We start from the raw sequence: 25,100 nt of genomic DNA, 5'->3' as shown, positions 1-25,100 counted from the left end.
TACAGTTAAAACTGACTCATTCTTGTGTGCTTAGGCCAGGAAACCCAACCTGGGCCCTGGGAGTTAGATGAGGCTTGTGTTAACAACCTTCCTTCTTCTCCTGCTCTCCTAATTGGGATGTAGAAAATTATCCTAATTGAATGGAGAATCCAACTTGCTAAGGGTAATCTAGGTAAGGCTTGTACTTACGTGCAGTGCTCATGGAGCAGGATGGAGGGTCATACTTGGTGCCTTGGTGTTTGCACTGAGGTCACAGCATCTTGGTAGAAGCTTTTGAAGCAGGTCTTGGCCAGGAGAACGTGTGCACCCACCTCTTCTGCTGCTTTCCTGCCATGGTTTGCAGCTGGTGTCCATGTCTGGAGATAGGGCAGGGCAAGGCTGAGGGCACGTGGCATCTCTCCCCGCTGTGCTGATCATCCGTGGCTCAGTGGTCCTGCCTTCCTCACCCGTGGCAAGAGATACGCTGCCAGCTTTGCCCGCTCCAGGATCTTTGGTGCTGACATCTTTGAGATAGGGGGAGAGCAGGAAGGAGTTCACCTTGTGTCAAATCAGCGTCATCAGTGCTAGCGAACATGGGAACTAAAATAAAAGTGAAAGGGAAGGAAGCAACGAGTGTTGTCACTCAGTTGTGAGGCAAGAGGAGAGGAAGACTCGAGTGGAGAGGAACTGAACATCAGAAAGAGCATGGGAAGAGACGAAGAAGTCCAGAGGGGAGAGCAAGAGAGACACAGAGCCTCTTGCACAGAGGTCATTCTTGTGGACCTTATACCACAAGAATTTTGTTTTATGATCCTCTCGTCAGCAAGTATCCTGCTGATGTTACTGTTTCTCCATGCGGGTCGGTTCCCAGATGAGACCTCAACTGTGCTTCAGCCAGGAGGTTCCACTGGCTGGTGGAGAAGAGCTCCAGTGAACATCCTTTCCTCCAGGAGACACCTGTGTCTGAGCTGTGCGTGCTTGGCACGGGGGGTCCAAAGGAGACCTGGGGTGTGGAGAGGTGCAGCCAAAGCCAAGTGTCTAGGACTCTGCCCTCTCCCTGGCAGAGATGCCCATGGGACTTTGGGAGCACACTCAGCATGTGGAGAGGTGCAGGATCAGCCCAGGGGCATGCCAGCATTCCCAAAATCTCATCATCACTTGCTTTCTGCAACCCTCCTTCAGTCTTTGACCTGGGAGCATCCCTATGGGACAGGCTCTGCTGTCCTCTTGTGCTCCCCATGCTTCAGTGAAGTTGGTGTTGGGACCATGCTCACTGGTGATAGAAGATGGTCCCAGTAGGATACTGCTCCCCAGACTCTGTTTTGAGGAGAACTGTGGTGGTTGGCCCCCATCCCACATGCTTAGTTTGGGCTTCATCATCTCAGGAAATGGGGAGAAAACAAGGATGGGAGGAAAGGAGCAGAGAAAATGGGAGGAGGTGGGTGGTGAGAGGGGTCATCTAATGTGGGAACGTGGAGGTGCTGCCTTTGGAGATGGAAGGATGTCAGGTCCGGCTTCAAAACAGGGCAAGGGGGAGATTACTGGAAATGCTGCCAGGAAACTGAGGGGGAGGAAATGGTAGGTGGGAGCAGGTCTTGCTCTGAGCATGAAAGAGGAAGCACGGTGCCTGCGTCCCTTTAGTGGCAGGGGTGACACGAGCTGTGTCTGGCCCTGTGGATGTTTCTCTCCCGGTGTCCCTCCAGCCAGAGGTGGCAGGGGGATGCGGAGGGCTTCCTGGAGCACCCTATCCCCATGGGGCAGGAGCCGGGACCTGGGCACTCACGGCCAGAGCAGGGGGCTGCAGGGGTCCCCACCTGCCTGAGGCTTGTACATCCCATGTGCGAGCAACCAGAAAGCTCTGACCAAGCCCATCCTCATATCAAACTGCAGTGGTCCTCGGCGTTCGGGGGATGGCAGGGTGCGTGGATGCCCACCTGAGCTCAGTCCACCCCGTCACCCTGCCGTGATGGCAGCATTGCTTTCTCCAAGGAGTCCCTTCCCTGGTGTATACCAAAAATGACTTGGGTGGCACAGGGAGGCAGCACTGTAGGAAACCGGGGAAGCCCTTTCTCCTGTGCCTACCCATGCCAGCAACGGGGAGCTACTGGGCTGCGACCTAAAATACTGGGAAAAGGCCATCCATGGTGCTTGGCTGTGTTTCGAGTCCATCTCGGAGCTGAGAGCACGTGGCTGGGATGAAACTGCAGGAGGAATCAAAGAGCAAAGAGAGGATATAAAAATCAGAGAAGGGGAAGAGAGGGGACGCCTGCGAGCGCAGAAGGAACTGCCTGGCCGAGCGGCGAGGAGGCGAGCTCCCGGCTGACCGGCGAACCTCGTGCTGTGGGGAGAGACCAGAACCTCCCAGCCGAGCCCGCTGGGCACCCAGCGTCGGTGGCACCAGGCTGTTGGGAAGACGGCATGGAGGTCCAGCTGGCCAGTGTTTTTCTGCCTCTGCTGCTCCTCGCCTGGCTGCCCGCCGGTGAGTCCCCCAGTGCCCTTGCCTCTGCTCTGAATGCTTCCAGGTTTTGGGATGTGGCTGCTGCTGCTTTTTCCTCTCCTCTTGCAGCATTAATTCCCTCGCTTCTGCACCAGCACCTCGCCATGTGCCTTGCAAAGGGGTCCCCTCCTGCAATTCCCTGTGCCCAGGCTGCGGGCTTTGCCCACCAGGACCCAATTTCAGGCTCCAGGGCTTTGAACCAGCATTGCCTTCAGCAACAGGGAGAGAAAACAGTCACGGGGGGAAGGAAACAGATGCTTATAAGCCTGATGACTGCAAAAGGGGTCAGCTTCACCTGGAGGACGCAGATATTCCTTAACACCAAGCCAAGCCTCCATGATTGGGTTTTTTTTTGCAGGACTCGCTGACCAAATTTCAGCCACGATTGATGTGTCGGTAGGGTCAGATCTCATCTTGCAGTGTGTGCTCCAGACAGGCTCAAGTTGCACCACCGAGGAGGTGAAGTGGTTTAATATCACCCAAAACAACGGAGAAAAGCAGAACAAAGGTGGTGTGGAGACGAGAACGGGTTCTGATCAGCTCATCTTCGCCCATGTGAACAAAGCATATGCAGAAACGTACACAGGCAGGATGGAGAACAGGAGGGACAGGTTTCGGAACAGACATTCCAAATCAGACAAGGACAGTAAGAGACACAAGCCCACCAAAACCCACGGGAAATGAGAGAAAGAACTAAGGAAGGGAGAGGAGAGAGAAAAGAGAGGGAGGACTCTGCTGAGACAGTGGGAAGTGACTTCAACTCAGAGGTTCAGGAGGGATTCCGATGTACTCCAGAGTGAGTGTTGGGGGACAGGATGAAGCTAGAGAGGCTGTGGGGAGTCTACTACGTTTTCTTTGCTTCTCTAGGGCTGACCGTTTCCCCACAGCTAGACCCCCAGTCCCACCTCACACTCCATGAAGTGGTGGAGCCTGAGGCTTTGGTGACACATCCTGCTCAGCTGCCAGAAGACCCTTCTGCCAGGGTTGCAAGAGGAGGAGGAGGAGGTGTCTTCCCCATGATCCTCCCATCTTCAATCCTTTCTGAGACAGAGAAATGCTTGTGCGCTGCACAGCATTGGGTGGCACTATTCAACGTGCAACACTTAAGCGTTCAATATTGAGGAACGTTTAGCAGCTGGATTTGGTGAAGGGCATCAGCCGCTGGAGGAAAGGACAGTTACTTCACTGTGTCTTTCATGAGCAACACGTGCCAGTGGGGTATGACCCCTTCAAGGTCATATATATGACTTATCACTTTTCACTTATCACTTCTACTTTTGTTTCCTCCAGGGAGAGTCAGCCAGCTAGAAGGGTCAGACATCACTGTGGCGTGCAAGTTCAAGATTAGGCCAGAAAATCTCACAGTACATGTGGAGTGCTGCACACCTGCAGATCTGGAGGTGTGGGATCAAACCGTCATCATAGTTCTGGGACAAAACTGTACCAATCTCACCAATCCTTGTGTGCATGCAGCCAAGGGAATCTGTGAGTGCATCACAAGAAGAAACTTGACAGACACTGGAAACAGCATGCAAGGGATGGTTCCCAGTAAGTGGCACTGCTTCTGTTTTCATGGAGGTGACAAGCGGGCAGAGAAGGATGCTACAACAAATGTTTCCCCCATGCACCATTTCCCCCAAAAGCATCTCGGGCACCAGAGGGGCCCTTTTGGCAGATGCGTCCCACCACGGAACTGCTTGGCCATCGGGTCCTTGGAATAGGACCTGTCACATCCTCCATCTGTGGTACGTCAGCCAACTGCTGAGACAGCTGGAGCTGCGGCAGCAGGGGTGGGACAGCTGGGGGATCCAGGTCCCTGCCCCAAAGCAGAGCGAGGAGCAAGGTGTCTTCTGCCTCTGGGCAGTCTCTCACTCATGTTTGTGTCTTCCAGGCTGTGGCTCTGTGACACCTCAGACCAATGTCACCACAGAGGCCTGTACAGGTGAGTCCCCACGGCCCCGTGGCTGCAAGGGTGGGGAGCAGGAGGGGTCCTCGGGGAGAAAGAGAGGCAGCAAGGGGAGAAACACATCCTGATGTTTTCCTATGAGTGAGTGGGAGCTGCTGGCAAACTGGGGTAGGCACCAGCAGATCAGAAGCTGTGACACTGGGAAGGGGCTCTGATGCTCCAACTGCTTCGCTGGCTGAGTTCAGATGAGTTGTTAGAGACCATTTCCTGCAGGATTTTGTCAGCATCCCAGGGCTGTGGGGGCTGCAAGTGGTTTGGGGTCCAGAAGTCCAAGTTGGGAAAAGAACCACCCCACCCTGAGAGAGGCAATGACAGCATGTGTCCTTGCATGGTGGGATGGCAGCTCATGAGTGCCTGTGATGGCTGTGTGTGCAGGACTCAGCTTCCTCCTGTGTATCACCTTCGGCTTAGCTGTCGGGACGCTTATTTACATGCCAATCATTGGAGTTCTGCTGTGGCAGTGCGGAGGGAACAGAAGAGGTAAGGCTGAGCCCACGTCGAGCCTCCATCGGCATCCCCTCCTAACCTGCTGGTCTGGACAGACCCAGGCTTGGGAGATGTCCATCTGCGATATCCTACTGCCCCTCCTCACTCGGTGTTCCCTGCATGAGTCTGTCCTCCTGGACAAGCTGTCTCAGGGTGGGAGAAGCTTCACCCCCTCCCTTCCCTCTGGCCAGTTGCTGGTGAGAGCCCTGTTGTGGCACGAGCTGTGATGCAAGTGAAACAGGTCTTGCACATCACCGAATTTCCAGAAGCTTCCAGCTCAGAGCTCTTCTCCAGCCCCTCCGAGGACTTTTAAATTCTTGCCAACCCCTCCTGCCTCTTGGCCATCTTCAGAGCCAGCCACAGAGACCCGTCCTCTCCTGCAACAAAAGCAGGCCCGATGCAGATGTTTTCTTCATTTAAAATAACGATCATTATTTTAACTATTATTTAAACTATGTTTCCTTTTCCAGGAAAGCTCACAAGTGGGCTAGGGGCCGAGGGGAATCAGCTCAGCACGGTAAGCCAGCGAGGGCTTTGCACGTGTCATTTCCTCCTCTCTGAAAAGAGAAAAAAGAAAGCACTGGCTGTTGAATAGCCATTTAAAGGGTTTCAGAGTAAAATCAGCTTTGGTTTCTGAAAACGTGCCCCTAAACATTTATTAATTTCTATTAAATAGGGGCTTACCAGCTTCTGAAGAGTGGCACCTCTGAGCAAGCTGGATAATGCTTGGGCAGTGCAAATAGTTGTGCCAGTGGAAAAATACTAGCAGGGGAAATGCAGAAGGGAAAACCAGGGCTCTACTCACTGCTCTCTCCCCTGCAGGCAGCCCCAGTGACAGGGACCGAGGACCTGACCTACGCCAACCTGCAGTTTGAAAAGAAAAGGACAAAACCCACCACCTCCGATGTCGTTTACACCGAGATCAAACCATCACAACCAAAGCAGAGCAGTGAGGATGTCGGTGCTGCCGCCGCAGAGGTGGATGTCTCCCCCGAGGGAGAGGAGAAATGAGGGAGAAGGGAGGGACGAGCAGCTTGTTGTACGCCTGTTGGGGTCATCACCCCCAAAAACTAGGTGTTAGCTTGTACAGAAGTGCAATCTTGGCGACCAAAGCCACCTACTTACGCCCAAATAGCTGTACCACTGTGTTTTACGTTCCCATGGAAGAAGCCATCTCTTGCAGTGAGGACAGGGCTCTTCCAGCCGGTTTTCCCCTTGCTTCCCTGCAGCCCTAAGCACTGCCAAGCCTCAGCAACTCCCTTCATGGTCTCCAGTCACCACAGCCTCTTCTAGCAACTTACTCCATGTTTCGGTGATGTCACCGTGCACTACGTGGCCACCATGGTCCAGGAAGTGCCTGATGTCCCCGTGGTACTGGACGTGCTGGGTGGGGTGGCCATGAGAAGCTCCTCTTGGCGCTGGAAAAGTGCTGGAGCAATTGTGTGGATTTTCTTTGGAGCGGGCACCTGCTGTGACACAAGTTGACCTTGGTCTGGTTTACTCACTCGAAAACTCAGGGAGAGAGGATGGAATGGCATCGTTTGCTTCGCAGAGGTGGAATGCGAGTGCTGCTGCAGTGATCTGCCTGGATCTCCTTCAGACGGGTGTCTTCACGCATGTAGAGCTTTCCTGTAATTTGTGGGGAAAAAAAAAAGAAAATAAAAGGTGATGGTTTTGCCTTCAGTGTTTCCAGTTCTGTACTGCTGATGGAGACCCAGCTGAAGTCAGCAGGAAGAGTCACCAAGCCATGGAGACTTTCTAGTTTCCCCACTCAGTCTGGTTTCAGAGCAGCTACCCGTGGGAGACACCTCAAATATTGTGATTAGTTTTGGGCCCCTCATTACAAGAAAGACACTGAGGTGCTGGAGTGTGTCCAGAGAAGGACAACAGAGCTGGTGAAGGGTCTGGAGCACAAGTCTGATGAGGAGTGGCTGAGGGAACTGGGGGTGTTCAGCTGGGAAAAAAGGAGGCTGAGGGGAGACCTTCTCGCTCTCTACACCTACCTGAAAGAGGTTGTAGCCAGGTGGGGGTCAGTCTCTTCTCCCAAATAACAAGAGATAGGACAAGAGGAAATGGCCTCAAATTGTGCCAGGGGAGGTTTAGGTTGGATATTCAGAAAAAAATCTTCACTGGAAGGGTTGTCAGGCTTTGGAACAGGCTGCCCAAGGAAGTGGTGGAGTCACCATCCTGTGGCACTTAGGGACCTGCTTTAGTGGTGAATATGACAGTGCTAGGTTAATGGTTGGACTCAGTGATCTTAAGGGTCTTTTCCAACCCAAATGATCCTCTGATTCTATACAGCCAGGCTGCGTGGCCCTTGGGCTGGCCCTGCACAGCCCTTCTCACGCTCCTACAGCACGAAATGACCAATATTGTTATTTTAAGGAGAAAAGGGTTTTAAAAAAGCCAACTTCAACTAAGAGGGACTGCTCGTGACTGCTCAAGAAGAGCTGAGCAGGACACCTGAGACTCATATCGAAAGCCTTGGCAGCCGGTTATCCTTTGCAGAGGCACGAGGGGAAGCTTCAGAGGAGGCAAATACAGCTGCAGAGAAGTTCTTCAGCATCCCACTGGTCAAAAAAGGCGGCCATGAGGAAAGGAAAAACCAAAAGGACGGGAGCAGAATGACACGATCACTAAATGGCAGAGGCAAAATTGGAAAGCTAAGGTACAAAATGAGTTAAGGCTAACAAGGGCTGTGAAAGGCTCTGCGTTTGTTTAACTGCCTTAAAAAGAAGAGGAAGGAAAAGGGAAAGTTTGGCCCATTGCTTCACCAAGAAAGAGTCATTAAGCAATGAGGTGGAGAAAGCTGGGGTGGCCAAAGTGCTGCTTTTGTATCCCCCCCGTACGCCCAAGGTTAATGGGGCTCAGATCTGGGATAACGTTTTTGATGAGGAAGCAGGAAAAGCCATGAACTAGTCCTGGAGCAGTTACACGAACGAGCAAGAGGTGAAGAAACGCAGCCAGAGCTGTTTGAGGAACTAGCTGTGACAATCTCTTGAGATCTCAGGAGCTGTTGCAAGTGCAGGCAGGAGGGTGGAGGCAGCATCCTTGTCCATTGGCTGTTCTGAAAAAGGCGAAGCAGCTATGGCCAGAGCTGAGCCCCTGAATTTCGGTTCTCAGAAAGACGCTATCACGAGCAGTTACACAAGTGTGTGAAGATAAAGCAATAATAAACGTAATGCCCTCCTTGCCATAAACACATACGTGCCACCTCCGTACGGACAGAGGTCTCCATTGTCCCTTTGTGTGCTCAAGGCAGGTGGGCAAGATGTCTGTGATGGGTTTCCATGCCAGGAGGACGGAGGGTGTACTCACTGCCCCACAAGCTCTGCTCACTGGATGGTGGAAGCCTGAGTCAGGCAGAGAAACAGAAGTAAAAGGGCTGCTTCTCCTATTATTTTTTTTTTTTAGGGCAGAATTGTAGCAGCAGGCATCTGAGGACAGTGTGGAGGAGTCACTCAACCTCTGGAGAAGAGGGGTACCAGGATGATGCAACCAGGGAGGTCTCTGCAGCTCCCCATGAGCTGCTGCCTGATGTGGTCTCCCACCATGATGGTGCTTGTGGGCACTGGTGGACAAGTCCTCAGTGCCACAGTCACTGTCGGCCCAGTTCCTACATGGTCTTCAGCCAAACCTCCCACAGAAAGGGCTCGGCAGAACACAAGGTCTTCAGCAAAGCTGCAGCTGTGCCAGAGCACACAGGAGAGGCTTGGCCTCCACCACACTCCTTGCCCGGTGGAGTGGGAGCAGAAATCCATGTGGGAAAGAACAGGGATGTGACCTGGGTCACAGTGAGAAAACTCGGAAAGAGCAAAGGGAAAAAGAAAAAACAAGCCAAGGAGCAGAAGAGGAGGAACGGGAAAGGATGGGGATGGGTGAGGGTGGCAGTGGGAGGACTGCAGTATACTTGGATGGCGTGAAAAAGAGAAGGAGAGAGAACAGAATTAGAGAAAGAAGAACAGAAAGAGAGAGGTGGAAGGAAATGGAGTGGAGAAAGAGAGGAGAGACCAGAAGAGTCAGAAGGGGAAGACACTGAGGAAAACAGCTCAGGCTGAGGAAGGCACCAACCTCACTCTGCCATGGGAAAAAGCGCAGTTAATTCATTGGGTGACTAATTGTGTTTCTGCTGCCAAGTTCATTGGACTTTAACACCTCCGAAGCTCTCAGAGATGTGAGGGCCAGGCTCGAGGAGAGGTTTATTCCCTGCTCTGCAGACGGCACATGCTCCTCCCTGTCTCACAAAGCATCTCCTCATCCAGGAGACCAAACTTCTCCAGCAAGGAAGTTTACCAGCAGGCATCGCGTTTATTTAAGAGCAAAGCAGCACATCTAAAGCAAGCTGCAAAGATGCAGGGAAAAGCTTCCCGGTCTTTGCATCAACTGGCCTCTGAAGGCCACCAACGCAGCCATGCTTTTCCCAGCAAGAGGAAAGCAGGTGTGCACGCCAAGCCAGTGCTGAACTCCAGGGCTCTTCAGACCTCCCTAAGCCAAAGCTGTGCAACCCCGGGGTGTGACACCCCGGGGTGTGAGTACGGAGGCAGGGGTAGATGCACTGGGGTGTTTCTCCAAGAATGGCTCCATAGAGCATCTCCTAAACAGGCTCCAGGGTACAAAGGGACATTGGAAGGATGCTAAGAGAGGCAGGAGGAGAAGAGTGAAAAATGCTGCTGACCTCATCTGTCAAGAGGAACAGTGGGTCAGCTCCATGATGCAGCACTTGACCTGCGGCACAAAGGGCTGTATCTCATGGCCCCCTGGCAAACTGAGGTGATTGACTCTGTTTCAGTTTTATTGCTGGGAGGGTTGGAGGAGCCTCATCGATTATTTTAATCCTCACTTTTTGTAAGTTAGGTTATTTCTATGACCCTAAGGTGATGCTCACCAAGACCAGTTCCAGTGGTGTGGGGAAGAGAAGCCAACGGCACTGAGCTTTGCTGTGTGCTGAGGTCCACAGAGCTGGTGGGATGAGGACCAGGCGATCCTGAGCAGGTGCAGCCACTGGAGGGAGGCAGCAGAGCAGAAAAGCCGGCAAAAAATCTTTGGACATGGCTGAAGACAGGAAACAGCCTGTCCAGAGCAAACCAGGTAGGAGAGGGACATCCATTCCCTCTGCACCAGGGCTTCTCCCGGTCCCCTGTAACTCCTCCTGCTTACAACCCAGTCGTGCTCAGCGCCTCCGTTTCATCACCTTGGATGGTTTTCTGCGCTTCTGCAGCTGGAAAAAAACCTCATGTCTCTTCTTTGTGCTGCACAAGTAGAAACAGGAAGGAGTTAGGTGAGGTAATTCCTACGTTGATGCTCCTGGGCCAAACTCTACACCCTTGGCCCCTCTTATCTAGATGTCACAGCCTCAAATCCTGTCCTGATGTGGGTGGGGTCCCCCAGGCTGCCCTGGTCCCTGGCTCGAAGGAGGAACAACGAGGAGGATGAGGCTGCCAACGAGCCAGTGAGGTAAGAGGGATGTGACTTGGTCCCCAAGAAGGGGACGAGCAGATGCTCACCTTTGCAGAGCCCAGCCCCAGCATGCCCCATTTGCCTGCAGTGCCGTACGGCAGCGGTGCAAAGGGGATCCTCTCCGAGGGCGACGGATGATGCGATCCCCCGAGGAAATAAAACCACCTGAACGATGCTTCGAAACCATCGCACGAAGAGTAAAAGATCTCACAGGAAAAAGCGTGTGGTAGGAGTCAAAGGAACAATTCACAACCAAAACTATGGATGACGGGCGATGGCCGGATCCAGCACGGTGTCGGGGTCCGGCCTGAGGCAGCAGGCGCTCAGAGGCCCCGTTTCAGAGCACAGCTCCCTGTGCACAGAGCGGGGTGATTTCAGTCCTTTCTGCTCTCACCAGCCTGGCCTGAGACGCAAGCGGGCAGGTCGGTCCTGCACTCCCGTGGGCCGTGCCCCGCGCTGTGTGTCCAGCCCAGGTCGCTCGGAGAGAGGGTGGCTTCAGCCGCCTGGAGCAAGGTCAGAGGAATGTGGGAACAGGTCAGCTACTGGGAGAAAAATCAGAGAAGCTTCAGTGCAAATGCTTGAAGTTACATTAACTCTGCTGCAGGGCGTGTTTTCACTGGAGACCCTGTGGCAGAGCTGGCTCAGCAGCCCTGAACTGGTCAGGCGGTTGGACTAGGTGATCGCTGTGGGTTCCTTCCAACCGAAATGTTCTGGTTTATTCTATTCAGGCACAGCCGCGGCTTGCTCACCCTCGAGGGACAGGTGCCACGCTCCCAGGCGCAGGGCGGGTGGCCAGACATAAGGACTAGGGATGGAAGGAGGGGGGCGCAGGCGGGATGGCCGGAGGCTGCAGCAGACGAGGGAAGGGCGCCACCAGGATAAATGCTCCTCGGAACCAGCCCGACAGCAGCGTACTGCCACCCAGCCGACGCTGCACGGCCAGACTGTCCCCCTCCGAGGGCCTCCCCCGCCGCCAGAGCGAGTAACTCCCCAAGCTCATCCCGCGGGAGGGGCCCGATCCGGGGAAAGGCGCCGCTGGCGGCCTCCGCGCCGCGCGGGGGCGCTGCGGAGCTCGGCGGAGGGGTCACGTGGGGCGGGGCGGGCGGGGTCACGTGGCCGCCGGTGGCGGAGGCGCGGGGCCGGGAACGCCGAGCGGGACCTGGCGCCGCTGGCGCCGACGGACAAACGGTACGAGAAGCGGAAGGTGGCGGCCCTCGAGATCGAGAAGGGAGAGGCGGGAGGGGCGGCGGGAGCCGGGAGGGAACCGGGGGCGGCGCCGCGCCGGGCGGCTCCTGCACGCCGGGGACCGGGGAGGCCGGCCCGGCTCCCTGGGGAGGGCTGGGGGGTCCTGGGGCCGCCCGCGGCCCCGGCACGGGATGGCGAGGGGCCCGCCGCGATGGGGGTCCGGCATGGCCCCGGTGGGGCTTCGGGGAGGGTGTCGTACGGCGGAGACCTAAGGGGTCTGGGGAGGGGGTTACCCCGAGGAGAACGGGGGTTCCGGGAGAAGGGGTCACCGCAGGGGTCCGGGGCACCAGGGGGTCGCAGCCCGGGGCTCTGCGGGCCCCGGAGCCCGGGGAAGGGGCTCAGGTGGTCCGGTGACCCTGTCAGGGGGCGGTGCCCAGGCAGGAGGGGCTCTCCCCCAAAGCCACGCCGTGTCTCCCGTCCCCGTCCCGCCGGTACCGAGGTTTGTCTCCGAGCCCGTCAGGTTCCGGGCGCACGCGGGGAGCCGCCGGCTCAGGGCGCGTGTCCCGGGGGGCGTCGTGCCCGAGGGAGCGGGGTCTGGCGGTGGGTCCCCAGTGCCACCGCGCCGCACAGACCCCTGAGCAGCCGAACTTCAGAAACTCGTCAGGAACGCGGCGCGTGATCTTGTGCGCAGCTCACGGAGGGGACCAGCTCCGTGCCCAGCCCGGACGTGAGGGCAGCGGGCAGGACCCGCAGCGGGGGCAGCCATGCCCATCGTCCACGGCCCGTCTCACATCAGCCTCAGTTGGTCACTCGTGGTGCCATCCCAGCTCTCCCCAAGCTCATCCCGCGCTCCATCCCAGTTGCAGAGGTGGGAAGCGCCTGCTGTCACCCCCAGCCTTTGGCTGTTGCCTTCCGTTCTTGCGGCGCTGCTGTTTCGGCAGAGCTCGGGCCTTCCCTTCGGAGCGCCCCAGGCAAAGGGCTGCAGGGCTCTGGAGCCATGGCCGTGCCCCCTCTAGTGCTGCCGTGCACATTCCGTGGGCGTCTTCTCGCTCTGGCTGTGTCGGTCTGGATGTTCTGTGCTGCTCTGGTCCACGGCTCTGCCTGGGAAGGGCTGTGTCCTCCCCGGGCGCTGCCTCAGAGCTCGGCTCATGGAGGGGATCTGAAGGATCCCCTCGGGGACAGCCCAGCACGGGGCTGGGAGCGACGATCGGAGCCAGAGGGTGAGTTTCGGGTGGGAGACGTGACTGCGGTGAGCCCGCGAGGGGAGCAGCCAGCCGCTCTGGGCAGCCAGTGATGCAAGGGTGGAGCTGCTCTTCTCAGGCTTTGGTGGGGGATGCGGGGTGGGACCATGTGCCTCAAACACGGAGGATGTACCTGGGATGTTTGCTCAGGTACAGAGCTAACGCATCCAACCTCTTCTGTTCAATGTGTTTATCTTTGCTCGTTTTCTTTCTTTGTCACGGGAATAGTTTTTTAAGGGTGGGTCGTGGTGGACGCACTGCACTGTCCTCCCAACTCTAACCGTGGGGGTGCTCCAGTAACTGCCCCTTTGCTGCTGTGTGGGGTGCTGCTCCTTATCCAAGAAGCTCTGCTCCGACTTATTCTGCCCCAGGATTATGGTTTGGTGCGTGGCTTATGCCAGCTGAAGTCTGGTTTTGGGATCAGCCAGTTCAGCTGATGGAGCTGGAAGCCAAATTTGGGAAGAGTATAAGGAGAAGAAAGGCAAGGGCCAGCCCTTTGTGCAGAGACACGGATTTAGATTGGCTGAAACCCATCACAGAACTACACCAGCACCGTCTCTCTGGTGTCTACGGCATCGAGCCAGGAGGGACCTGCTGCCTCTCAGCTCAGGTACCATTTTGTGCTCCGGCCGGTAGCGCGGGAGCAGCTCCGGCTGCAGCAGACCCTGACGCTGCGCGTTGGGTGCCTTTTGCTCCATCAGTTACACCTTGAGCCCTTGAAGCTCTCGAAGGAAGCCTGGGAAGTTATTCCTGTTCAGACGAAGTTCCGTTCATTAAATCTAGACAGTAAAAAAGTCGTCTCGTCCGTCTGTGCTGCTGGAGCTCGGTGCGTTCTGGGTGGCCCTCCTGGGCTGGGAGCTGGTGAACGATGTAGGAGGCTGCGGGCGGGGAGCAGCAGGAGGGCAGTGAGCTGCTGTCGGATGTGAATGGGGAGGAGGGGAGAGCTCTGGTTTCACTTGTGGGTTCCTTGTGTGTTCCCCATTTTGATACTGCTTTCTCTGGCTTTTGTCGTGGCCAAAAATCCCTGTTTCTGATGGCTGCTGAGCTCTGGAGAATTTGTATCGGGCAGAACCTAAAGGCCCCGGGGTGCTTTCCTCTTCTCTCCCCAGGCTGGTGCGAGAGTTCGTGGCTCAGAACAACACGTCTCAGATCAAACACGTGATCCAGATCCTGTCGCAGGAGTTCGCGCTCTCCCAGCACCCCCACAGCCGCAAAGGGGGGCTCATCGGCCTGGCCGCCTGCTCCATCGCCCTGGGCAAGGTAGGTACCGGTGGGTTTGTTTGGCTTCTGGGGTTGCAGTGGGAGAACAGCAGCTCCTCCTGGGTCAGCCTGATGGGGAGACTCGGGCTGGTGGCCCCGCGGCTCCCCGGCTCCCTCCCTGCGTCGCAACGTACGGCTGGGTTGGGTTTGTGTCTCCCCATCGCACTCAGCCGCGTCCTTTGGCCATGGAAGTGTTTTCTGGCCTGGATTGCACCTTGGCAGCTCCCTGGACATGGTTGAAGTGCATCTGCCCATCCTCTGTCTCCAGCAGCTGGTCTAGAGGCAGCAGGCCCAGCGCTAGTTTGTGTTAACGGAGCCGAGAAGAGGTGCAGCCCTTCCATCTGCCACCCGCAGCTCCGCCGGCTGCGGCAGCGCGGGCAGGGCCTTCAGGAAGCGGGGCCAAGGGACACGCCAAACGCTGGCGGAGTCGTCGCCACAGGAGCAGGGCGTCGCGCTGCGTTAGCGTGAGCTGGCGGCTCTCGCTTGGCTTGGCAGAAGTTTGACTTGCCGAACGCGTGGGTCGCTCGGTCCCGTTCTGTCAGCGCCCCTTGTGTGCGAGGTCGGCTGATTTCTGCCCCAATCAAGGTCTTTCCCTCTGATTTTCCTCTGGTTAACAAGAAGCAGCTCGGGAAGATGCCTCCAGGGCTGTGCCGGAGCAGCCGGATCCCCGTGGAGGGGAGCGCGGGCTCTGGGGGCTCACGGCGCCGTCGGGCTTTTGAGTCAAACCACGTGTCTGGTGTTTGAAAGCGCCTTCGAGGGAAGGAGGCGTTTTGGCCCGTAGGAAGGTGCGTGTCAAAGAAAGCAGAGGGCTTGGGAAGGGCGGGCCGTGCCTGTCGGAAAAGCTACGAGGTCCATTTTTCTTCGTTTATTCCCCGTCTGACGAGAGTCACGGTCGGTCCGAGCAGACGCTTCGAAGCCTGATGGCTTTTTCTCCGACTGCCCTTATGGTGGCAGCTGGGGATTTCTGGGCAGCGCTTCTGTCTTCGTCCTCTTGTGAAAATGCAGAATCTCTCTGCAAACCCTCCTTCCCGGGATGAGCATCGCTCTGCTCTGCCCTCAGCCCGGGCACGTAACCCGCCGCCTCCTCCCGCGCAGCGCGGGGACGGCGGCTCGGTGCTGCCAGGGCTGTGGGTGCAGCTGGCTCTGCGGGACGGAGCCGCTGCTTCTGGTGGCCTTGAGGGCACTGATCAAACTTGGAGCTGAACTCTTTAGTCTGCTGGTCCGTGCATTCCTGATGTTCTTCCCGTCTCCTTTGCTAGACTCTCAGGAAATGCCATCCCGTTTGCCTGAAATAGGGGTTTTTAACGTCAAAACAAGCCGACCTCCTGCCTCCACCTCTGAGTTTGTCCGAAACTCCTGCTGTGCCAGTGAATCCTTAAGCAAAAGTCTTTTGAGCTGGGGGGTGGCCTCGTTAATGGCTATATTTGCTTGTGGGCAGAGTCAGGGTCAGCCTGTCGTGGCTCTTCCATGGTCCAGGAGGGCAAACGTCAGCCTGGGAAATGACTCTTCCCTGGTAATCGCAGCCCTGCCACCGCTTCGTCCGACAGATGTGTCCAGCTTCACTGCGCCAGCTGTGGGAGCTCCGTGTTCGTAAGCAGCTGAAGCTGCTCCTTTCCTGGGACCACGGTTGAGATGGTGTTTCTGGAGACAACAGGGCAGGAAGGTGCTTTGGGGACTGTATCTGCCTCGTCCCCCGCGCAGGGCAGAGGGAGGCAGGGATGGATTTCTTTGTGGAATGATGTTAAATAATTTCAGTAATAAAATTCAAAATTCATTAATAAGTCCTGTCCAGCATAGATGCACTAAGCCATCATGGGCCTGAATTTTTGCAGTGCATTCCAGGGCGGTGCCAGCTCTCCCTGTCTCCCCGTGGCATGGTCCTCAACTGACCAGTCTCCTCCTGTCCCCCAGGACTCTGGGCTCTACCTGAAGGAGCTGATCGAGCCGGTGCTGACGTGTTTCAACGATGCTGACAGTCGGCTGCGGTACTACGCTTGCGAGGCCCTCTATAACATCGTCAAGGTGGCCAGGGGCTCCGTCCTCCCGCACTTCAACGTGCTCTTCGATGGCCTCAGCAAGGTGAGAAGCTTCTTCTCAACCCTTGTGTGTTCTTATTTCCCTTGCTTGAGAAGGAAGACTCGTTTTTCTAGTCCTCAGCTTCTTTGGGTCAGGCAAACCATGCTGTCCAAGGTCATCTTTCCAAGGAAACTGGTTTTCTTTGACCCAGGCAGGTCTGATGGACCCAATGGGTGGTTTCTGCAGCAGCACAGTGGCCACTGATGTTGCAGGTGATGGAATTCACTGTAAGATACCTCGTTCTCTGTCCTCGCCTCCGACATGTGTTTTCCTGCTCCTTGTTGAGTGATATTAGGAAAGGAGGCTGATGACTGCTGCAGGCGAGGTGGCTCTGCGGGGTCTGTAGGGTCAGCACCATGTCTATGTGTGTCTGTCTTTGCAGCTTATCGCTGGAAACTGGTATTTCTCCGCCACTTGAGAGCGTGGCTGCTGGTCCTGGAAAGCCTGTGTAGCTGGGGTGGGTGACGGTGCTTGATAGTCTGCCTTAGGAAGTTTCTCAGGAGAATTCGTTGGAGCCTAACGAGGAATTGGAGATAAAGGCTCTTCTCTGTGTCTGTCCCTGTAATGCCAAAGGGGAGCGACAGCCCTACAAGGCTGCTGGGAGCTGCGCTGCAGAGCAGGGAGCAAACCCGGGACTTTGCCGCAACAGCTCTTGTTTCTGTCGTTCACAGCTGGCTGCTGATCCTGACCCGAACGTCAAAAGCGGCTCTGAGCTCCTCGATCGGCTTCTCAAGGTATTTTTCCTCTCCAGCTGAGAATCCCTGGCGCAAGCCGCAAGCGCCTCCTGGCTGGGGACGTGTCGGTCCCCGAGGCTGCAGCTGCTCAAACCGTCCCAGCTCAGCCCTGCGGCTGCTGCCCAAACGTTTCTTTCTCTCACTGACTGTGACCACTTAGATGGAGGGTCTGGTGGCGACCTCGGGCAGCTGGGTTGAGGGGCTGGTGGGTTATCGCGGTGACCCGTGTGCGTGCGGCTCTGGGGAGCTGGGTGTCTGGGGAAGGAAGGTTTCAGTCCGAGCAGGGTTGCAGCCCCTTCCCAGGCAGCAGAAGGGCTGCTCCTCTGCTTCTCCTCCCTTGCGTGAGCGAGTAGCGATGTGAGCAGAGCTGCTCTGCTGCCGCTTCGGGATGGGGACCTCCGTTCCCATTCCTCTTCTGCCTGCCAACGGGCTTTTAGTCTCGCAGAGCCTCCCAGTTCCTTTTCTGCAAACCTTCCTGCTGGGAGATCCACTCCAGTGCACTGGTGCAAGAGGCTTGGCCGTGCGGCAAAACCCACCAAGCGTGTAGGGAGAACTTTAAAGGAAAGGCAGGGGACTCTCCTGCCCCTGACACGCGTGGTCACGTCAAAGGTGCTTGCTCATGTGTGCAACACGCCACTGAGGCGTGAACTGGAGGAGCTCCCACCCGCCTCCTGTTCAGCCGGGCTGGCACACAGCAGGTGGGAGCTTCCGTCTCCAGGTCCTGCTCAGCATCAGTCTCTGCCCGAGGGGGAATTGCTGGCTCATCGCCTCAACAAAACCACGTGATTCCTTCTCCCCGGATCTCCTGACCCGCAGACCTGTGCTTCAACTGCTTGTCATCTTTTTCCTGTCGTGTGCCTTAAAAAATGGCTGGCTGGGGGTGGCTGCATGGGCACAGAGTGGTAGCCATTCCTCCTGACGCGCTCTGCTCGGGCTTTGCAGGACATCGTGAGGGAGAGCAACCAGTTTGACGTGGTAGGCTTCATCCCACTGCTGCGGGAGAGGATTTACTCCAACAACCAGTACGCCCGCCAGTTCATCATATCCTGGGTAGGTACGCACGGCACCGCACGCCTGCCCATCCGAACTGCGGAATACTGCGACCCGTCAGCATCCCGTGTTGGGCAAACAGCAGATACCCACAGCGGTAGGTGAACTCAGGCACCTGAATTGACTTTATTTATCAGGGCAGGTTTTTTAGGCCAGCAGAGGTTTTTTTTCCAGGAACACCTTCCACTACATCAGGTTGCTCAAAGCCTCATCCAGCCTGGCCTTGAACACTTCCAGGGATGGGGCAGGCACAGCTTCTCTGGTCAGCCTGTTCCAGAGATGGGCACCTCCACGCTGTCCTCTTGTCCTTCCCCCGCTGTCCCACACAGCTTAGCTCTGAATTCCTCAGTACCGTGCCAGATTTGTGCTGGGGATGTTACTTAGCTTCTCCGAAACTCACCTCTTCTTTCTTATTCCTCCCTTGAGCTAGATCCTGGTCTTAGAGTCTGTGCCTGACATCAACCTCCTGGATTACCTGCCAGAAATCCTGGATGGGCTTTTCCAGATCCTGGGAGACAACAGCAAGGAGATATGGAAAACGTGAGTGCGGAGGCTGACCGGGTGCGAGGCCGTGTCTTGCTCGCTGTCTGTCCATCCCCCTTTTCGTTTGTTTGCGACTCCTCTGTGTAACTGCAGCAAAACCCCACGTGCACGGTGGGAGATGGAGCAATCCGGCCGGCTCGGCTGGTGGGTCAAAGTGTCCTTGGCAGGAGCCTCCTGTCCCCGGCTTGTTGTGGCTGGAGTGGCTGTGGAGGACAGCGTGGTCTGTTCTGGGGGACAAACTGTTTTGGCTGGGTTGAGCTTTTCCCAGCCCTTGCACCCGGTACCGGAGCCGTAGAGGCTCGTGTGTCCTTCTCGGATGGGGTGTGAGCTCTGGGAACAAGCTTGCAGCGTGCGAGCCTCTGCCAGCGAGGCAGAGCACCAGCCCGGCATCCCCTGGGTGGAGAAGGGCAGCGGGTGTTGCGGGCTCGCTCGTCACATCCACTGCTGCCCTCGGGACAGAGGTGTTCTGAAGCACAGGAGTGGCTGGATGTTCTCGTGGAGGTGAAAGGATCTTGGCTGCTTGTGCTGGGAGGGACAGCACAAAACAGGTCTTGTAACCAGACCTGTTTGGTAGGTGTTGTGGTTTGGGCCGATCCGGCAACTAAACCCCACACAGCCGCTCTCACTCCTTCTCCAGTAAAGTGGAGTGGAGAAAAAATGTAATAAAGGGACTGAGGGTCGAGACAAGAACAGAGAGAGCAGCCACCGACCATGGTCCCGAGCAAAAGAGACTCGGCTTGGGAATAAAACAATTAATTTTATTAACAGTTATTTTGAAAAGATAGAGACAAAGAAAACCAGTTAATTGAGAGGATAAAAAGAAAACAAGGCCAGATCCTAAAAACAGTACCTCCCCACCCCCCTTTCCTTTTCTTCCCAGCTCTACCTCCTCCCCCCCACTGGGGCAGGGGGCAGGGAATGGGGGAGTGCAGGTCAGTTCATTCCGTGCTGTTACTGCTGCTTCTCTCTTAAAGGAAGAGGAGCCCTTACCCCCTTTTTTCCCTTGCTCCAGTGGATCCCCTACTCACGAGGAAAATCCACAAACTTCTCCAGCGTGAGTCCTACCCGCAGGATGCAATCCTTCCCCATCGGATTGCTCCGGTGTGGGCTTTACCACAGTCTCAGATACTTGGGGAGCTGTGGCCACTCGCTCCGGCATGGGTCATCATATCGACTCTAAATGCGTCTCTGTCTTGCCGTGCATCCCATTCTCCACAACCTCCCTCAGGCTCAGGCATCTCTTCTCCAACATGGGCTTCTCCACGGGCTGCAGTGGGTCTCTGCCCCACCGAGTCCATCCTGGCTGCAGGGACCCGCTGCCGTCTTGCCACCGGCTGCAGGGGAAACTCAGCTCCGGCACCTCGTCCCACTCCATCCTCACTGACCGGTGTCGGTGTGGCCGTTTCTGTCAGATCTCAGTCCTCTCTGGGTGATACTCGGCCCAACGGGCACCCCGGGAGCGGGGCACTTCCCGAGTTCCCCAAGCGGCTCCGCTGCTGCCATCCTCAGTGGGTGGCGCCAGCCCAGTGTGGGCAGCCACCTGGCCAGGGAGCGGGGCCGTGCCGTCCTCCCCTCTCCTCACTCCTGGGCAAAGGCACCTTTCCAGTTCCTTTGTCCCAACTTAAATAGGGCAATTCGCAGAGGCGCCGATTGGCTCAAGCCCAAGGGGGATGGGAGTCCGATCTGGTGGCCAGAACCGGGAGGTCACAGGGAGCAAATCCCCTCTCCTGCCACCAGAACCTCCCCCCCACACATCAGACCATCACAGTAGGGCACAAGTCAGTGGTGAGACTGGCTTGAGCCTATCCCACTGCCAAGCCCTCCTGGATCCTCCTTGCTTCGTTTCCCAGTGTCCTCATGTCGAGGAACAAGCACTGAAAACTTTGGGTACCGTCTGCCCCGCTCTGTGCTGCCCATCCCAGGCTCACGTCCATCTCGGCAGAGCCTGAGTGGCTGTTGGGGGGGTTGGGAAGGTGCAGAGGGGCCACCAGCGTCCTGTCTACGGATGCGTGTAGGCCAATCTCCACAACTCCGTCCAGGGCGATCGAGCACTGACCAGCTGCTCTGCTTCTCTGCAGGTGCGAGGTGGCTCTCAGGGAGTTCCTCAAGGAGATCAAGAAGAATCCTTCCAGCGTCAAGTTTGCAGAAATGGCTGCTTGCTCTCGATGAAACCGATGATGCCCAACGAATTGATGCTGTTTAAGCCTAAAATCTGGCCTTGCACCAGCTGACTGCCCCAGCGGCGCTCCCTTTTTCAGAAAGTGGGAAGGTTAATAAAACCCCAGCTCTAGGAGTGATGCTTGAGCCAGACACACAACTGCTACGGGTGGGACGGAGGAAATATCCTTCTGCATTGGGAAGCTTGACAGAATACTCGTAAATGAGGAAACCTGGAGTACAGATTGAACAGGATTAACTCTGAAACCTAATGATTGTGTTTTAATCTCTACCTCACTGCAGATTCAGGTTTTATCTATCTCCTCTGGGACCAAAGTGTCCCAGACTAGAGTCTCTCTGGACTAGCAACTCTGGATGGGGCAGAGACAGCTCTCTGCAGGTGGTCCTTGGCCCGAAGAGTTTGCTCAGCTGCCAGTGCTGTCCTTTCTGTCACTTTTGCTTGTCCCGTGTCTTCCAGATGAACGTAACGTGTAACGTTTAAATCACGTGGGCAAATCCGTTGTGTTCCGGGGCTTCACGTTCAGCAGAGCGTAGCGCGTCCACAAGTGGCTTTTGGGAAATCCTGCCGGGAGTGGGAGCGAGAGGGCAAGAAGTGACGAGCTGAAGGGTTTGATTGTGCGACGGCAGCAGCCGGGCTGAAGATGAGGAGGCAGGGAGCTGCGTGGGGCAGCGGGCAGCTGTGCGGGCAGCTGTGCAGGGCAGCATTGGTGGTTCAGTGGTAGAATTCTCGCCTGCCACGTGGGAGGCCCGGGTTCGATTCCCGGCCAATGCAGCAGCTGTAGCTTTTTGCACCCCGGGTGTCCCAGGGGGGAACCTTGCAGGGTGCGGGGGTGCCAGGAGGGATCAGGCACCTCGCAGCCCCTGTGTGGGTGCACAGCCTCCTGCTAGTAACTCCCATGGGGCTGTAGCAGGGAGATGCCAGGGGGCTCGGTGGCAATGTGGCTCAGGGGTGGCCAGTGTCCCCCTGGCTCTGTGGCAGTAAGGGTCTCTGGCTTGCTGGCCATGAGGGGCCTTGGCTCAAGGGCAGTGAAGGGTCCCTGACCCAGGGCAATGGGGGCTCCTTGGGGCTGGGGGAGGTTGCCATCACCTATAGGCAGCTGCGTTTGGGTGGGGGTGGCCTGTCACGGCTGGGCCTCCAGTGTCAACCCAAAGTGTATCTGGGTTGTCCTGTGCCATGGCGCAGGTTCTGCAGCCCCTCCGAGGAGAGCATGAGCTTTGCTTGGTTATCTCATCAGAATGTTAACTCTGAAGACTAATGACAACCCTTCCTGGGCTGTGGTGATGTCTCAGGTGCTCTGATGGCTTGATCCGCAGCATCAGAGCTGTCTGTTGGGGTCCCCTCTCTGGTGCCTGTCCCTGCTACTCCCACTCTATTTCAGGGCTTTGAAGATCTCTGCTCCGGTGATGGCTGTCTCGCTGCTGCCTTGGTTGGTTTTAGAACAAGTGAACAAAGCTGTTCCTTTCATTTCTTTTTCCCTGAGGTGGGAGAATTCCTGGAAGTCTCCTGATGGAGTTAAGGAATGTCTTCATCTTTTTTTTTTTTTTCCCCCTGAAATGGGCTGAGTGCAGCTCCCAGAAAGCTGGAGTTTGGAAACCTGGGAGTGCTGGTGCAGCTGCAGGTACTGGAGGGAGATGGAGATGTCTCAGTGAGCTGACCTTATGTTTTTGAGGGCACTGTACTCTGGGCACCAGCTGCTGCTGAGCTGTTTTCTGTTGGCAGGGCTGATGGCCCGTCAGCCTGCGTTCTCAGCGATGAGCCCACAGCAGTCCCTTGCTGGGGGCTTCACTGCAAAGAGCTTTGTCATCTCTTGACAGCGTTTGACACTTCCCAGACGATGCTGAAATCTGCCAATTGATGGTATTTAACACTCTCCTCTATGAGCCTTCCAGCAGTGATGACTATAAACTTTAATTTTCCCTTCAAAGAACTGCTACCAAAAGCTTCTGTGTTTTTGTCACTTGCCAAATGCCACCCATAACCTCTGGTTTTGTTGCTTTGGGCTTTTATGTGTTGCCTTTCATTAGGATGTGTGCTTTTCTGGCCAGGGGCTGATGGACAGCTCTCTGGTGACCTAGATCTGGTCCTGCTGGCTGGAGGAGAACTCCTCAATCCTGCTCTTTGTGGTTGAGGGACACAAGGGGACATCTGGGTTATTTCACCAGCCCACAGCAGGCAGATATGAGCTTGCTTTGGCTGCACTCAGGGCTGGTAGAGGACGTGTGTTAAAAGCCACAGACTTTCACCCAGGAATTCCTCCACCAAGATGCGGAACAGGTGGCTACTAGAAGCATGGGCTTTCCATGGAGAACGAGGTCATGGAGAGCTCAGGGTATGTAAGCTGGAGTCCCTGCTATGTCCACACTCAAGAGAGTCAATGTCAAACCCTCACCGTTGTCCTGGCCTGCTGGTTCCCCAGTCTTGGACTTTGCCTGTTCATCTTGAAGCTTCTTCTGGTCCTGGTAGTACTCCAGCAGCTCTGGGGGCAGCTTCTCACCCGGGGCTCGCAGAGGCAGCAACAAGGTGTTCTGACAATCGTACTCCTTCAGCATCCGCAGGATCTGTGCGCATAGGGAAGAAAAACCATATACAGGATGTGTTTCTTGAACTTCATCACATGAACAGACTCCCCAACCAACCTGTCTTCTCCCTCGTTCCTTCCTCCCAACAACACAGCCTATCCAAGCCCCTCCACAGCCTGCCAGCAGAGCAGGCTAACCTTGAGCTGCCACCAAGCTTTGCCCTGGGCACTGTCCCCATCTCCCCAGCACGAGCCTGGGAATGCTAGAGCGCTGGGAAGCTACTGGAGCACGCACACGGGGACCAGACCTTCCCTCTCACCTGCTCCTGAGCAAGGTACTGCTGGATGAACTCCAGCGAGTAAAACTCGATGGGGAACTCGCACGGGTTCTTCACCACCGCTGTTCCCTCCGCCCCACGGCTGTACGGCAGCGACGGTCCCAGATTGAGCACTGGTGGACTGAACTTCAGCTGTGGCTCCAGCCCAAGTCCCAAGACCTGCAGCTGGAGGTGCTGGTTGCTCTGGTGAACGTTAATCTTCAGTTCACTTTTGTCTGACCTCTGTAAAGAGAGATGCGCAGAAAGCCCCTCCATGAAGTCCCAGGTCCCAGGGCCTCAAATTCAACCCTCAGCCCCAAGGTCAGGGTGTTACTGGCGCCTCTAAGGCAAATGGAAACGGGTGTTTCCTTACAGCAGGGGCCTGAGCATCCGCACGTTGGCTCTGAGTAACGGCTGTGAGTCCTGGTGTGAAGTGTAACTGGATGTTTAGATGGATCTAAAATGGTCCATCAGATGTTCTCACCCAGTCGTGAGGGAGCGCAGCGCTCATGAGAAAGGCCCTCGGGGCTGTGCTGCCCAGAGGCAGCCCTGGCACTGCTGCATCGGGCCAACAGCGGCCATGGGAAGAGGCAGAGGAGCTCTCACCAGCTAGAAATAAGGGTCCTCTGCTCTGCTCAGCGCTTGGCTCTGCTCACAGCCACACGCCAGGTGGTCACATCGCCGCTACTACGGGCCAGAGCCACCGGGACTGCCAGCAGCGCAGCGCTGCAGCCGAAGGCAGCACGTCAAAGACACAGGGCTTGGCCTTCAACTCCTGGAGCCACTTCCAACACGTGTGCTGGTTTTCGCTGGGACAGAGTTGGCTCTTCTTTTTAGCAGCGAGAAGAGCTCCGTGTTTTGGTTTCACTCAGAGGCTCGCTCCAAGAACAATGCTGACAGCAAGCTGATGTTTGTGGTTGGACATGAGACTCCAAGGGCTTTTCAGTGTGCCGGAGTGCAGAAGCACGGCGGGATAAGGGGGGAGCATGGCTGGGACAAGGGGGACACGATTCCCCTTGTGATTTGTGGTGGAACTTAAGATTGAGTTCGTCCGGGATCGCAGCTTCGGGACGAGACGGGCTGCGGATACGAGGGGGTGCTGAGCACCTCCCCTGTGTATTAAATCATCTGTATTAAATTGTTCTTATCTCAACCCACGGGTTTCCCGTTTCTCCTTTAATTCTCTCCCTCATCCCTGGGGCTGGGGGAGGGTGAGTCAACGACTGTCGGGGGGCAGTTTGGTTGCCAGAGCGGCCTAACCCACAACAGCATGTGTGCTGGTAAATGTTTGTCCACCTGAGCAAAAAAAGTAAATTGGGTGAGGTCTCCTTGGTCTGCGAGGACAGACCCTCGGCTCCCACAGTGCTCTGAGACACCGGCACGGCGCTGAGAGCACCCACATCCAAACCAGCCGCAGCCACCATTGGCCTAGAACTGGAGGGAGAACATGTAGGCAGGGCAGGCAGATGGGGAGGCACCATCCTCAGGGAGGTGAGGGAGCATGCAGTACCTTGATGGGCAGGAGTACATCCACCCCTCCCAGTGGCAGGTTGGCACTCTGCGGGTCGAAGCACACTTCCAACGTCTTCGTCTCGCAGTAGAGCAGGTGCCT

At 56.3% G+C, this 25,100-nt stretch overlaps 2 protein-coding genes and 1 non-coding gene across 3 annotated transcripts; all 3 read left to right on the top strand.

Moving 5' to 3' along the window:
• The first annotated feature begins 2,397 nt into the window (after positions 1–2,397).
• LOC147527712 (uncharacterized) lies at positions 2,398–5,939 on the top strand. Its single transcript, XM_086621233.1, has 7 exons — positions 2,398–2,458; positions 2,835–3,122; positions 3,767–3,961; positions 4,368–4,418; positions 4,818–4,922; positions 5,399–5,445; positions 5,751–5,939. The coding sequence occupies exons 1-7, from the start codon at positions 2,398–2,400 to the stop codon at positions 5,937–5,939; spliced, it is 936 nt and encodes a 311-aa protein (XP_086477359.1).
• A 5,257-nt stretch (positions 5,940–11,196) lies between these two features.
• LOC147527711 (protein VAC14 homolog) lies at positions 11,197–20,643 on the top strand. The gene is made up of 8 exons (XM_086621232.1): positions 11,197–11,573; positions 13,921–14,071; positions 15,983–16,150; positions 16,819–16,881; positions 17,824–17,931; positions 18,362–18,471; positions 19,703–19,867; positions 20,553–20,643. Exons 1-8 carry the CDS (start codon positions 11,197–11,199, stop codon positions 20,641–20,643), a joined length of 1,233 nt encoding a protein of 410 aa, XP_086477358.1.
• A 710-nt stretch (positions 20,644–21,353) lies between these two features.
• On the top strand, positions 21,354–21,424 carry TRNAG-GCC (transfer RNA glycine (anticodon GCC)). The gene has a single exon. It is a non-coding gene; the product is annotated as a tRNA-Gly (tRNA).
• Positions 21,425–25,100: the final 3,676 nt, after the last annotated feature.

Source organism: Tauraco erythrolophus, chromosome 15, assembly GCF_009769465.1.
Source record: "Tauraco erythrolophus isolate bTauEry1 chromosome 15, bTauEry1.pri, whole genome shotgun sequence".
Classification (NCBI taxonomy): domain Eukaryota; kingdom Metazoa; phylum Chordata; class Aves; order Musophagiformes; family Musophagidae; genus Tauraco; species Tauraco erythrolophus.
Note: the sequence above shows the minus strand (reverse complement) of the source record. Positions and strands in the feature narration are given on the sequence as shown.